Raw genomic sequence first — 15,280 nt, 5'->3', positions numbered from 1 at the left:
GTTAGGAAGGACCTATGGAATAATTTTATACTTGAAAAACTATATCAAAGTTCTGCATGATCAAGAAATTGGATAACCACTCTTAAGTAATATAGCAATAAAATGACTCCTAAAAGCACCCAGTTATATTGATAGTGCAGGCTTTGGCTCAGCCATCATCTAAGAAATTTCCTCCTGCAGTTGAAAGGACTGAATATAGAAATACAGAGTCAGAAAATGTGAAGAGTGAGAGGCTTGGAATACTCAGTCATAAAGGAGTTATTATTATTATTATTATTATTATTATATTTGCTTTATTTACATTTCAAATGTTATCCCTTTTCCTTATTACGCCTCTGAAAACCCGCAGCCCATTCCCCTTTCCCCTGCATACCTCACCCACCCCTCCACTTTTCTGACCTGGCATTTCCCTATACTGGGCATTGAGCCTTCTTAGGACTAATGGCCCTTCCTCTCATTGATGTACGAAATGGCCGTCCTCTGCTACATATGTAGTTGGAGCCATAGGTCCCTCCATGTATATTCTTTGGTACATGGTTTAGTCTCTGGGAGCTCTGGGGATACGGGTTGATATATATTATTGTTTTTCCTGTTTGGCTAGAAACCTCTTCAGCTCCTTGGGTTCTATCTCTAACTGCCCCAGTGGGGACCCTATGCTCAATCTGTTGGTTAGCTGTGAACCATAGGAATTTTGATACACCTTCCAAGAAGGATCAATGTTTCCACACTTTGTTCTTCCTTCTTTTTGAGCTTCATGTGGTCTTTGAGTTGTATCTTGTGTATTTCAAGCTTTTGGGCTAATAGGCACTTATCAGTGAGTGAATATCATATGTGTTCTCTTGTAATCACTTAGGATACCTTACTCAGGATATTTTCTAGCTCCATCCATCTGCCTAAGAATTTCATGAATTCATTGTTTTAAAAAGCTGAATAGTACTCCATTGTGTAAATGTATCACATTTTCTGTATGCATTCTTCTGTTGAGACATCTGGGTACTTTCCAGCTTCTGGCTATTGAATATAAGGCTGTAATGAACATAGTGGAGCATATGTCCTTGTTCCATCTTGGAACATCTTCTGGGTATATGACCAGGAGTGTTATAGGTGGGTCTTCAGGTATTACTATATCCACTTTTCTGAGGAACCATCAAACTGATTTCCAGAATGGTTTTACCAGCGTGAAATCACACTACCAGTAGAGGAGAGTTCCTCTTTTTCCACATCCTCTCCAGCATATGCTGTCCAGAGGTTTTGATCTTAACCATTCTGACAGGTATAAGGTGTAATCTCAGGGTTGTTTTGATTTGCATTTTCCTGATGATTAAAGATGTTGGACATTTCTTTAGGTTTTTCTCAGCCATCCAGTAATCCTCAGTTGAGAATTCTTTGTTTAGCTCTGTACCTCATTTTTTAATAGAGTTATTTTATTCTCTGGACTGTAACTTCTTGAGTTCTTTATATATATTTGAAAGTAGCTCTCTATTGGATGTAGGATTGATAAAGATCGTTTCCCAAATCTGTTGGTTCTCATTTTGTCCTATTGGCAATGGCCTTAGACTTACAGAAACTGTAATTTAATGCGGTCCCATTTGTGCATTTTTTATCTTAGAGCATACACTTTTGGTGTTCATTTCAGGAAATTTTCCCTGTGCCCATGTGCTCCAGGTTCATCCCCACTTTCTCTTCTATTAGACTTAGTGTATCTAGTTTTATGTGGAGGTCCTTGATATACTTGGACTTGAGCTTTGTACATGGAGATAAGAATGGGTTAATTTGCATCATTCTACATGCAATGTAGACTGTCAGTTGACCCAGCACCATTTGTTGTAAGTGCTGTCTTTTTTCCACTGGATGGTTTTAGCTCCTTTGTCAAAGATCAAGTGACCATAGGTGTGTGGGTTCGTTTCTGGGTCTTCAATTCTATCCTATTGATCTACCTGTCTGTCATTGAACCAATACCATGTAGTTTTTATCACTATTGCTCTGTAGAATAGCTTGAGGTCAGGGTTGGTGATTCTACCAGAGATTCTTTTTTTGTTTAGAATAATGTTTGCTATCCTGTGTTTTTTATTATTTCAGATAAATTTGGAAATTGTTCTTTGTAAATCTATGTAGTATTGAGTTGTAATTTTAATGAGTATTGCATTGAATCTGTAGATTGCTTTAGGCTACATGGCCATTTTTCCTATATTAACTGTGCCAATCCATTAGCATAGGAGATCTATCCATCTTCTGTGATCTTCTTCAATTTGTTTCTTCAGAAATTTGAAGTTCTTGTCATACAAATCTTTCATTTGCTTGGTTAGAGTCACACCAAGGTATTTTATATGATTTGTGACTATTGTGAAGGGTGTCATTTCCATAATTTCTTTTTCCACCTCTTTGTCCTTTCAGTATGGGAAGGCTACTGATTTGTTTGAGTTAATTTTTATCCAGCCAACTTGCTGAAGTTGTTTATTATGTTTAAGAGTTCTGTGTTGGAAGTTTTGGGGTCACTTATGTATATTATCATATCATTTGCAAATAGTGATACCTTGATTTCTTCCTTTCCAATTTGTATCCCTTTGACCTCCTTTTATTGTCTGATTACTTTGGCTAGGACTTGGAGTACTATATTGAACAGGAGTTATCTTCATAAAATTCTTCTTTATGGGGATCAGGGAATCTGGAGGAAGAGAAGGAGGAATGAGTACAAGGCTCATAGGGGATCAAGCACACCAAGGAAAGAAGTGCTTCTAAGAACCAAAGGATAGACACCCATATGAAATCATAGAGTATGCAGAATGTGTAGGGGTTGTATGTGTCTTCACTGAAAGCATAGTGGATGCAAACCATCATAACTAATTCAGAAACTTTTTCCACTCAATAGTCACTCAGAAAAATCCTAATTTTCTTTAATGGAGTGTCACTGTGGATATAATCCACTCTTGAGGGCATATGCCTAGAAATGCCATATTCAGAGTTTGTGACATAATGACTTGTCAGGGTTTTTTCTTTACTTTTCAATTTTTAATTTTATAAGTTCTTTGTTTATAAATTAAGGCTTCCAGTCTTATGTGTTTAATGGAATACCTGTGCGTTCCTGAACACCTCTATGTCTGTATATGTATGTGCTTCTTATGATTTTTTCCTTTGGGCTTTTTCTTCTATTTGTTTGTTTCTTTTTGTTTTACCTTATTGTGATTCACTTTAGTATGATTTTGAGGTCATTGCTTGTTTGTTTTCAAAGGAATGATAGAAAGTGTGTAGATGACAAGGAGATGGGAGAAGAGGATTTTAGAAAACTGAGGAATAGGAAGTCTATTTCAATACAAGAAAAATAGAAAAAAATAATAAACAGCATTAATATTTAAGGGTAGATCATTTATACCCAATGTGAAAAATAAACACCCTTTATGAGGCCTGATATGTATAAGCTCTCAGCATTTGTTTGGTACCACTCTTTTGGTAATAGTCTTCCTTCTGCTGGCATGCTGTATCAAACAGGGACAAATCAGGATGTTGCTCTTCTGATGCTGAGCATCTCAGAGTTGTTACTTCCTGATTATCGCCTACAAAACCTGCAGAGGCAGCCAGGACTAATTTCTCCTACTGTGATCTTGCAGATTGTCAGAAGCCCCACAATAGCCAGGAGAAGGGATTGTTGGTGGGACTGAATAAAGATTTCAGACATTGAAGAAGTGTAGAAAATTACATCATCAATTAATGAATTTTACCCATACTCTAATGATAAATAAAATTATGACCATAGCTTACAACTGCATTACAAATTTTAGCTTCACAGAGACACTTGCCATCATCATCAAGTTTCATGAACCCACAAAAGAGCACATATCACACATACAAATATATAGAGAGGAAGAGGAATAAAAACAGAAACAGACATATAGAAAGACACAGAGAAGCTGACACAAATACACAGGGACATAGCGACATAGAAACACAGGGAAATTACTAAAATTTTCAAATTGCAACCAGGAATCTCCTCCAAAATATTTTTTGGACAGGTTCTAAATACTCATGGTATCCCATCCCTCTCCCTCTCTGCCTTTACCTCTGCCAGGATTAAAGTCATCCCCCCTTCCCGCTTGTATCAAAAGATCATAAAATTATAAATACTGATAAGAAATTTCTCAACAACAAAGAGATTATTTGAGAAAACTCATTTGTAAATGACACTGACTCTTGGCATCCATTTAGACTGAGTAGTTTGGCATAGCGTGATTAGCAACTGAAAACAACACAATAAGGTTCTATATTGAGTTGCTTGACAAGATTTATAAAAAAAAAAAAACAAAATTTCCACTAACATCATCCAGTATACAAATGAAAAACTCTAATTCCAAGATAACAGAAAATCACCTAAAATTATGGGCATTAAAATTCATATTGAGTCAAATGACAGCACACAAATGTCAAAGTAGGTTTTGCAAATCAGTAAAATCCACACAGATTGGGTCATTTTTAAAAATTGCCTTCAGCTTTTTTTCTTTTTCTGTGAATTAAGCCATGGATTCAAATTTCTCTTATTGATTTTGTGTGTAACATTCAAATGTGGAGATAGAGCTATTGCTTCTCACCTTGTAGTTTTAATTTTCAATTTATTCTTGGAGAAAATCATATGAATATGTTCTATTTTGATCATACCTACTACTGTCACCAAACTCATCTGGGATTCCCTGACACACACCATTCCAACTTCATGTCCTTTTTAAAAAAAAAAAAATCAGTGTTAATTTAATTTCCTGTGCCTCAGTTAACCAAGAGAAAGAAGCAACTAAAAAACAGAGACAATTGGAAGACAATTTAAATAACCTCATTCATGAGGACAGTTGCTCAAGTGGCAACTGAATGTGTCACTGTCAGAATTGTTTTCTTATGCTCTTTTTTTTCTCCCTTTCATTTGCTATGTGATCACCAGTTTGTTCCTTCTTTGTACAAAAGCATGGCTATATGTGAGTGTTTAATCGAATTAATTCTTTTTATAAGGCATCTGAAGTGACTGATACCAATTATTTCTCTCTGAGTAATTCATCCATTCTAACTATAGGGAGTAATTGTTGAGAATAATTCAAAGACTAGCACAGCACCAACTGCATATTTAATCTGGAATGTAGATGTTTGGATTGTTGGAGTCTAAGAGTAAACACTCTGAAGCTAGCTAAAGGTTTTACATCTGTTTGAAGGATACCCCATTTCTAGAACTTCTTGTTCTATGTTCAGAGAGGATTTTTTCCTGTTCTCTTGGCTCTAATTGCACTTTCTCTTGTCTTTATTATTTCTTAGCCTAAAATACTGGGATGACTTACTTAGATGTCTGTTGTTTCTATTTGATCCTCATTTTCCCAAAGAAACTCCATTGCACCTGCAAACCCACTGCTCCGTCCCCATTTATCACATCATCAACTCTCTGTCTCTTGTTAGCAAGATGCTGCTAGAAGCCTTGAATGCCATGAGGAATTGAAAATCTCTCTCTGCAGTCTCTTCTAATATATTCAATTATTTCAACTCCTACTATTTGTACCTCTACATCCTGGAGTTCCACTTAGCTCCTTATAAGCCTTTTCTTTACTGCTTTTTCTATTTTTGTTCTTTATTCTTCTTTATCTTCTTTCTTTCTTTCTTTCTTTCTTTCTTTCTTTCTTTCTTTCTTTCTTTCTTTCTTTCTTTCTTTCTTTCTTTCTTTCTTTCTTTCTTTCTTTCTTTCTTTCTTTCTTTCTTTCTTTCTTTCTTTCTTTCTTTCTTTCTTTCTTTCTTTCTTTCTTTCTTTCTTTCTTTCTTTCTTATTTGGTATTGATTCAAAGAACTCCTTCACTCAGTGAGACCCCAAGTAGTCTTTAACCTCCAAACCTCTACCATATTCATCTCTCTTTCTCCTCTGTTCACGATTTCTCCAACACATCTGTCACTTATATTTCAAACCCCTTCCTTTATCACAGGTGTGTATGATGCAAGTATCTTTATAATCATGTAACTGATGCTGAAATACAGTACCTGTAATAAAGATTGACTATTATTATCATTGGTTTTAAAGGCCTATAATCTGCAATACGTCAGAATATGTGAGTTAAGCACATCCCCTGAGTAATTGTCCTGCCTTAGTTGATAGGGAAAGACCCTTCCCACTTGCATCAATATCTTAAGTAATTCATATAAAATGGTGTGGCAGAAGGAATATCATTGTTCTATTTGTTCATTTGACCTTTCCTCTTGGCACCTTGTTAATTTGCCTTGTTGATACTGCTGTTGATTCCCTCACTGAAATTGGAGTAAATGTTTCCAGGGCTTATTTAAGACTGGTACCAGTGATGCTTCAGGAACCCTCAGGCTTCTATTGTTAGATTGGGACTGTAGAGGCTTACAACCTTGTATACTGGAGAAATAAATGTTGTTACTCCACATCTTTTGTCTGTTGAGAGAAACTTTGTGGAGCTACACTGACTGCTAGCTTGCAAGGTCTTAGTAACCAGGGGGTTCTCAACTTTCAGGTGTTATTCTATTCATGTTATAATATTAAAACTGACTTAATCTAGTCACATTCACAATCACAATCACACACACACACAGAATTACTAGATTAAAATTTATTTCACAGTATCAATAAAATTGTATGTAAGTGTGAAGGAAAATTTTAAGTCCATTATCTCCAAATTTTGGCCCAAAAGAGTAATAACAGCACATTTTATATAAGTACAAAAATCATCAAATAAAATTTATCAAAAAATTGCTTAGACCTCATTAAGAAGTTGAATACACCTTCTCCTCAGTTTTCAGTTTTCTATTTTTTTTTGGGGGGGGGGGTTCGAGACAGGGTTTCTCTGTGTGGTCCTGGCTGCCCTGGAACATACTCTGTAGATCAGGCTGGCCTTGAACTCACAAATCCGCCTGCCTCTGCCTCCCAAGTGCTGGGATTACAGGTGTGTGCCACCATACCTGGCAGTTTTCTAGTTCTTAATTGTCTTTTTTATTGTTGATGTTATTTGGGAAATTAGTTCAGTTATGTGGAATTATCCAGTATAAACCTTTTTAATCTTTTAAATTGCCAGTAATTATACATTTCCTTTCTGTTGAACCATCTTTTACCTTTCTTAATAGGTGATGTTGCCTACTTCATAATAATTTTATATGTATGCTTTTAACATCTTTTTAAAAATATATTTATCTTTAATCATTTTTTACACTACAGTTTTTATTCCCCCATCTGGTCCGACATCTGACAGTTCCATTCTTCCACATCCCTGTTTCCAAGAGGATGTCCCTCCCCCCCCCACCACATTCCACCTTCCACTCATCCACAACCTACCACCCAACCCTACCCCACCAGGCTTCGCCACTCATTGGTGACTCAAGGTTCTCAAGACCTGGGCACCCCTCTGCTTTATAAGTGTCAGGGACCTCATACCAGCTAGTGTATGCTGCCTGGTTGGTGACTCAGTGACTAAGACATCTCAGGGGTCTGTCTTAGTTGAAACTGCTGGTCTTCTGATAGGGTCACCTTGCCCTAATTCAAGGGGTCCACACCTTAATTCCAGTGGCTGGGTATATGTATCTGTGTCTGTTTCAGTCAGCTGCTTGTTTATCCTCTCAAACGACACCCATGCTAGGCTCATGTCTTTAAGCATACCATAGCATCAGTCATAGTGTCAGGCCTTACAGCCTCCCTTTGAGATGGATCCCAAGTTGAGTAAGTCACTGGACCTCCTTTCATTCAGTGTTTTCTCCATTTTTATCTCTGCAGTTCTTTTGTGAATTCTGTTGGTGCTTAGCCAGTTTTCTAAATGAAAATTTCTAAGATTCTTCACATGTTCTTGACTCAGAGGAAATTAGTTTTATTGTATGTATGAGAAGTTTATTAATGTTTCTTGATGCAAAATTTTATCATAGACGATGAAAAATATGTGCACTGCATACTGTGCTTTTCAAACTTTTTCCACATCACACAATCATAATTTATGCCATTAGTGCACAATACCATTGTTAATGAGGATCAAACTAATTTAACCTGAAAATCTGAAATCATGTATTAATCTCATTATAATCAATGATTTCATAAATTATATATTTTATTCCTTAATGGCTGTTTTTATGTAATAATTAATATTTGGAAATAAATCAAGATTGATATTAAAGCATGCCTTCTTCTTAATGGATTATTATGTTTATTTTATGCTAACATTGGAGTTCTAGTCTTCATTCATGTCCCAGATAAACTTCAATGCAATATTTTTCATGTTCCTCTTGAATATAATGTCAAATCTTTCATTCTGTTCCACAGTCAAATGGTGTTTCCAGTCTCCAATAATACCTAAAGGGAAAAGCACAGGAACCACACAAAGGTCAGTAAATGGGAACATTAAAAGAAAGGTCACTCTAATCAACATCAGTATCTTCTCTTACCCAATTAAACCAAATATTACTTGTCATGGAGTTTAATACCTTACATTACTTTATAGAAGGATGAGCAGTACAAGAAAGAAAAGTATGAAATAGCTGAGTCACAACATCTGTGCCTTTTCCTGGACTGACCTGAACAACTAATCTTCTAACCAACTCAGTTGAGTTGTTCTTCCACAGGAATTCTGGGTCAGCCCATAACTATTTGGCCAGGCCCTGGCTTCCAACTTTGTGTGTCTCACCTTCAATTGTCCATCACTAGAAGATATTCCTCTCTGAAATCTCACTTAGAAATTAGCCAAGATGACACAATTGCTCTTCTAAATTTTCTGTCCAGTTGAGGCTATAAAAACTCATCTTCTAAAGTAAAGCTGTCCACTCCTGAGATCAAATTTTTGGGACTAACTGTTACTCCAACCTACAAACTATTACCCTAGAAAGAAAGAATCTAATTCTGTCTCTAACAATCTTCACAACAAAGGAAGAGTTTTTATCATACCTAAAAATACCCAGCATTTTATGTTCCTGCATTTCATCCTCTTACCTCCCAATATGAAGGAACATTAGGCCCCATGCAAAATCTTCTTGAACCTGTCACTATGCCTTTTCAAAGACTCCAAAAGGGTCTCCTTGAGATCCTGGCCTTATACCAGCCTGATCTGACACATTCCTTCTTCCTCAAAATAACCAAAAAAGAGGGATTTTCCCTTGGAATCTTAGGCCACCCTATTTTGGTTGAGGTGGTTGAGGCATAGCCGTCTTGCACATACCATCAATCCACAGACTGAACAAGTATCTCTTACCTTTTCCTTTCAACTGGCACAGGGACAATCCCTAAACATCTATAGAGACATCAATATACTCTTCATATCCTCCTGTATCTGGTATCTGGAAGAGTGAGGGTTACTTACAACAAAAGGAGGACCAGTAACTAATGCAAACCAAATTATGTCCATGTTAAAGGCTTCCCATCTCCCCACAGCTATTGGAATTTTCCACTGCAGATCCCACCAGACAGATAACTGAAGAGGCACCTAGAGTTTCATCCCGTAGAAGCCTACACTCTTCTCACCCACCACAGAACATTTTGTACTACAATCCACATCCCCCTCTCAGCCTGACACTCATCAAACTCTGTCCTATCTTTACCAGCTCTTTCATCCTAACAGGCAAGCCTTTTCTTATTTTCTTAAAACTCATCTACAGCCTACTTCTGAGAACTCACATTTATTAAGTCTTACACTGCTTCTTGCAAACTCTGTCAGATATCAGACTCCAACTCCAGGAATTGTAGCACCCTTTTCCTTCCCAGTAGTCTAGAGTTTTCCATCCTGGAACCTACTGGTAATTTGACATTACCCACATTCTGACTGTCAAATGTGCCAAGTAAATCCTGGTCATGGAGGACATTTCCTCAGAGCAAGTCGAGGCACTCACTACCAACAACAAAAAGGGATGAGAGTCTCTGATCCCCTCCTTCAACAGATCACACCTTGATTTGGTGTCCCAGCCTCCCTCTAGTCAGACAATGGCCCTGAATAAACCTTCCAAGTTTCTTACACTATATCTAAATTCCTTGACATCCCCTGGCATATTCGTTCATATTCCCTATCACTCCCAGTCTTCAGTAAAGATAGAAAGAACTAACTACTTCCTAAAACCTGCTCTTGGCAAAATGTCATAGGAACTTCACTTTGATTGGGGAAATCTACTATCTCTGGCTCTTTTTAGGCTACAAACTCCTCCCAAAGGACATCTTTTCATCTCAGTTTTTTTTAAATCTCACAGAATTTTATTATATTCAGCAAGAAAAGAAAGTTATGAAATTCAAAAGGCTCCTCCCTGAGGCTATAAAATTAATGAGGATTGCTGGCAAGAGTAGAGTATCTGATGGGGTTTCTGGGCAAGGAGTGTCAGTGACAAAGGTTTCACAATTTGTCCCTTATGCTGGGTCACTTTTCAGTAATGCATCTTCCTTTGTGTCACCATACTACCATCATTAACCCCAATAGACACAATGGTCAACCCAGCCAGACTTAGATAGAAACTTTTCATTTGTCTGTCATAGAGCCATATCTGGCATGAACAGATACTTGTTCATGTCTTCCCAGGAGAGTATAGTTGACAATAAATAACACACATATTTACCACAGACTGTCTTGACCATCATTCTTCTAAAGGAGGAAATGGTGGCAGTAGATGCTGAAGAATTTTGGTTGACCCAAACACCTGGATGATTCTAGGAATTTTCTTAGCCAAATATATATCCTAGCGAATATGGAGTGATGTAAAAAAGTAATCACACAGACTAAAGACAATCATTGTTGATGGTTATTAGAGATATATAACCAGCCCTGGCACATAACATATTTGATCTTTTAGTCATTATTGTTAACATATTCTGTTTTTATTTTCATTTAACATTTAAACCAATTTTGGGTATGAATCTGTATAATGTTTTCTTTGAGCTTATTGTACATTAGAATTTTTATATCCTATTTTTTAAAAATTCGATGTATTCTTTATTTACATTTCAAATGATTTCCTCTTTTCTGGCTTCCCACTCCCCGGAAGTCCCATAAGCCCTCTTCCCTCCATCTGTTTCCCCATCTACCCCTTCCTACTTCCCTGTTCTAGTATTCCCCTATACTGCTGCACTGAGTCTTTCCAGAAGCAGGGGCCACTCCTCCGTTCTTCTTAGACATCATTTAATATGTGGATTATGTCTTGGATGGCTGAGAAGCACCTTAAGAAATGTTCAACATCATCAGTCATTAGGGAAATGCAAATCAAAACACTAACATTTTGCCTCACACCAGTCAGAATGGCTAAGGTCAAAAAATCAGAAGACAGCAGGTGTTGGCGAGGATGTGGAGAAAGAACACTTCTCCACTGCTGGTGGGATTGCAAGATGGTGTAACCACTTTGGAAATCAGTCTGGTGGTTCTGCAGAAATCTGGGCATGACACTTCCGGAGGACCCTGCTATACCACTCCTGGGCATATACCCAGAAGATTCCCTGGCATGCAATAAGGACACATGCTCCACTTTGTTCATAGCAGCCCTATTTGTAGCAGCCAGAAGCTGGAAAGAACCCAGGTGTCCGTCAACGGAGGAATGGATACAAAAAATGTGGTATATTTACACAATGGAGTACTATTTGGCCGTCAGAAACAACAAATTCATGAAATTCTTAGACAAATGGATGGAGCTGGAGAACATCATACTAAGTGAGGTAACCCAGTCTCAAAAGATCAATCATAGTATGAACTCACTGATAAGTGGATATTAGCCTAGAAACTTTGAATACCCAAGACATAATCTTTTCATCTCATAGTTTGAACTGATATATGGATGACCGGTCCTAGCTACTGATGTTTTGTGGAAATACTCTCCCCATCCTTAATTACCTTCTTACCCAATTCTTTGCCACCTCCACTCTCTCCTATGGAACTTTGCTTACTACAGTCTTCCACTACCACACACTTTAACCTGCCCATTCCCTACCAACATTTGAAATCAGGTTCTTCTCTTGCCTCTAGATCAATGGCCCTTACCTCTCTCTTTCTTAAATAGTAAGGCCCCTTCAAAGTAATGTGTGCAACTAATGTACAGCTGCTAATCTTGAAGGACTCTCTTGTTGAGTTGTCCTGTCTCACCTCAATCCTTTCACCCATCCCCCACAAAATTACTTTTCTTCATACATATTGAACTCAATAGGACCCTGATTTCTTAAACTACAGATGTTAAGACCACACACTTTATCACAAATTCCAAAAAATGAGACTTCATTCTGGCAGCTGCACTCGACCCCACTGGATTAGATAAGGGGTTCTCATCCTCCCCCTGTTGTTCGTTTCTACTCAGGGTAACCCTCACATCTGGAGATTGGAGGTTCAAGAAACATCCACTGATCCCAGTCTTTCCAAATAGGGTCAGGAAACAGCTCCACAGCTGGATCTCAGGAACCAATTCAAATTGCTGTCATTCGTATATCCACAATTCCATCTAAATATTATGATCTCTCTGTTTGCTTCTTCTTTAACCAGACTAAAAATGATTGTCAAAAAATGGACAGAAAAATACGGGGAATGCTCATATTGTTCTTGCCAGATACATATGTTAGAATCACAGGCCATTCACATCTTCTGTCAACAATGCAAGACCCTCTTCTTCTGTGTTTAAGACACATGAAATCCCACATGGGAAACAGGTGTTATTGTTAAGCTCTACCATAAACCAAAATCTGGGTCCTGAATAAGTACTATTTACATCCAGAGAAACCATGTCCCAATTGCACAACCTCTGTGTATCAGAAAAATAGGAGAAGTAATCAAACACTCCTCCAATGTCTTACTTCCATGACATGCCCCCTCATAAATGAAACTAACCTGTCATTTTTCTTTCAGCTTCAAACCCTGACCTTGGTCCATCAATTAATTACCATCACCTGACCTAGGCTCCTTAAAGATTTCTAGTTATGTGTACACCCCTGGAACTGACTCACAATTGGCATTTACAGCTTCTCCAGTGACACTGACAAGCAACTTCAATTCACCTTTTATCAGCTGCCCTGACTCTGCTGTTGCTTCAACCCCATATCTGTTCTCAATCACTCATTTGGCACGATGGAATGATAAGCTTTTTAGACTGCAAAAGAACCATAACCCTTGATAGCTCATCTCTGCCACAGTGCCATGCATTTCAGAACACACCATTTCTTTATGGAACTGAGACATATCATCCACCTGCCAGATGATCAGGAGTTTGCACTTTGATGATCGTTTTATCTGAATTAGAAGTAATACCTACAAAAGAGCCTCTATTATTCCTGAATTTAGACCCAATAGATGTGTGGGTTCAGTTCTGGATCTTCAATCCTATTTCATTGATCTGCCTGCTTGTCATTGTACCAATACCATGCCGTTTTTAACACTATTGTTCTGTAGTATTGCTTGAGGTCAGGGATACTCATTGCCCAAAATTTCTTTTGTTGTTGAAAATAGTTTTAGCTATCCTGGGTTTTTATTATTCCAGATGAATTTGAAAATTGCTCTTTCTAACTCTGTGAAGAACCGAGTTGGGATTTTGATGGGTATTGCATTGAATCTGTATATTGCTTTTGGCAGAATGGCCATTTTAACTATATTAATCCTGCCAATCCATGAGCATGGAAGATTTGTCCATTTTCTGAGGTCTTCTTCCATTTCCTTCCTCAGAGTCTTGAATATCTTGTCAGAAAGATCTTTCAATCGTTTGGTCAGAGCAAGGTACTTTTCATTGTTTGTGGCTATTGTGAAGGGTGTCATTTACCTAATTTCTTTCTCAGCCTGCTTATCCTTCGAGTATAGGAAGGCTACTGATTTGCTTGAGTTGATTTTATAACCTGCCACTTTGCTGAAGTTGTTTATCAGCTGTAGGAATTCTCTAGTGGAGTTGTTTTGGTCACTTAGGTAGACTATCATATCATCTGCAAATAGTGAGTTTGACTTCTTCCTTTCCAATATGTATCCCTTTGACCTCCTTATGTTGTCTAATTGCCCAAGCTAGTACCTCAAGTACAATATTGAAAAGATAAGGAGAGAAGGGGCAGCCTTGTCTAGTCCCTGATTTTAGAGGGATTGCTTCAAGTTTCTTTCCATTTAGTTTGATGTTGGCTACCGGTTTGCAGTATATTGATTTTACTGTGTTTAGGTATGGGCCTTGAATTCCTGTTCTTTCCAAGACTTTAAGCATGAAAGGATGCTGAATTTTATCAAATGCTTTTTCAGCATCCAATGAAATGTCCATGTGGTTTTCACTTTGAGTTTGTTTATGTAGTGGATTGCATTGATGGATTTCCGTATATTGAACCAACCCTGCAACCCTGGGATAAAGCCTACTTGACCATGGTGGATGATCGTTTTTATGTGTTCTTGTATTCTGTTGGCAAGAATTTTATTGAGTATTTTTGCATCGATATTCATAAGGGAAATTGGTCTGAAATTCTTTTTCTTTGTTGGATCTTTGTGTGGTTTTGGTATCAGCGTAATTGTGGTTTAATAGAAGGAGTTGGGTATTGTTCATTCCGCTTCTATTTTGTAGAATAGTTTGAAGAGTATTGGTGTTAGGTCTTCTTTGAATGTCTGATAGAATTCAACACTGAAACCATCTGGTCCTGTGCTTTTTTTGGTTGGAAGACTTTCTATGACACCTTCTATTTTTTTAGCGGTTATGAGACTGTTTAGATGATCTATTTGGTCCTGATTTAATTTTGGTATTTGGTATCTGTCTAGGAAATTGTCCATTTCCTCCAGATTCTCTAGTTGTGTTAGTATAGGCTTTTGTAGTAGGATCTGATGATTTTTTTGTATTTCCTCAGTTTCTGTTGTTATATACCCTTTTCATTTCTAATTTTGTTAATTTGGATACTTTTTCTGTGCCCTTTGGTCAGTCTGGCTAAGGGTTTATCTATCTTGTTGATTTTCTCAAAGAACCAGCTCCTGGTTTTGTTGATTCTTTGTATGGTTCACTTTGCTTCCACTTGATTGATTTCAGCCCTGAGTTTAATGATTTCCTGTCTTCTACTCCTCCTGGGTTAATTAGCTTCTTTTTGTTCCAGAGCTTGCATGTGTGCCATTAAGCTGCTAGTGTATGCTCTCTCCCGTTTCTTTGTGGAGGCACTCAGGGCTATGAGATTTCCTCTTATCACTGCCTTCATTGTGTCCCAAAGATTTGGGTCTGTTGTACCTTCATTTTCTTTAAATTCTAAAAAGTCTCTGATTTCTTTCTTTATTTCTTCTTTGGCCAAGTTGTCATTGAGTATTGTTTAGCCTCCATTTGTTTGTGGGCTTTCTGTTGTTTTCGTTGCTATTGAAGACCACTCTTACTCCATGGTAATCTGATA

At 37.5% G+C, this 15,280-nt stretch overlaps 1 protein-coding gene across 1 annotated transcript in view; it reads right to left on the bottom strand.

Moving 5' to 3' along the window:
* Positions 1–8,183: 8,183 nt before the first annotated feature.
* LOC127670233 (amine sulfotransferase-like) overlaps positions 8,184–15,280 on the bottom strand; it is a 28,149-nt gene continuing 21,052 nt past the window's right edge. Inside the window, exon 6 of the mRNA XM_052164616.1 lies at positions 8,184–8,305. Coding sequence (XP_052020576.1) covers positions 8,184–8,305 — 122 coding nt within the window. The remainder of the gene's footprint in view (positions 8,306–15,280) is intronic.

This window comes from Apodemus sylvaticus, chromosome 19, assembly GCF_947179515.1.
Source record: "Apodemus sylvaticus chromosome 19, mApoSyl1.1, whole genome shotgun sequence".
Classification (NCBI taxonomy): domain Eukaryota; kingdom Metazoa; phylum Chordata; class Mammalia; order Rodentia; family Muridae; genus Apodemus; species Apodemus sylvaticus.
The sequence above is the reverse complement of the archived record's forward strand: the minus strand, read 5'-3'. Positions and strand labels throughout refer to the sequence as shown.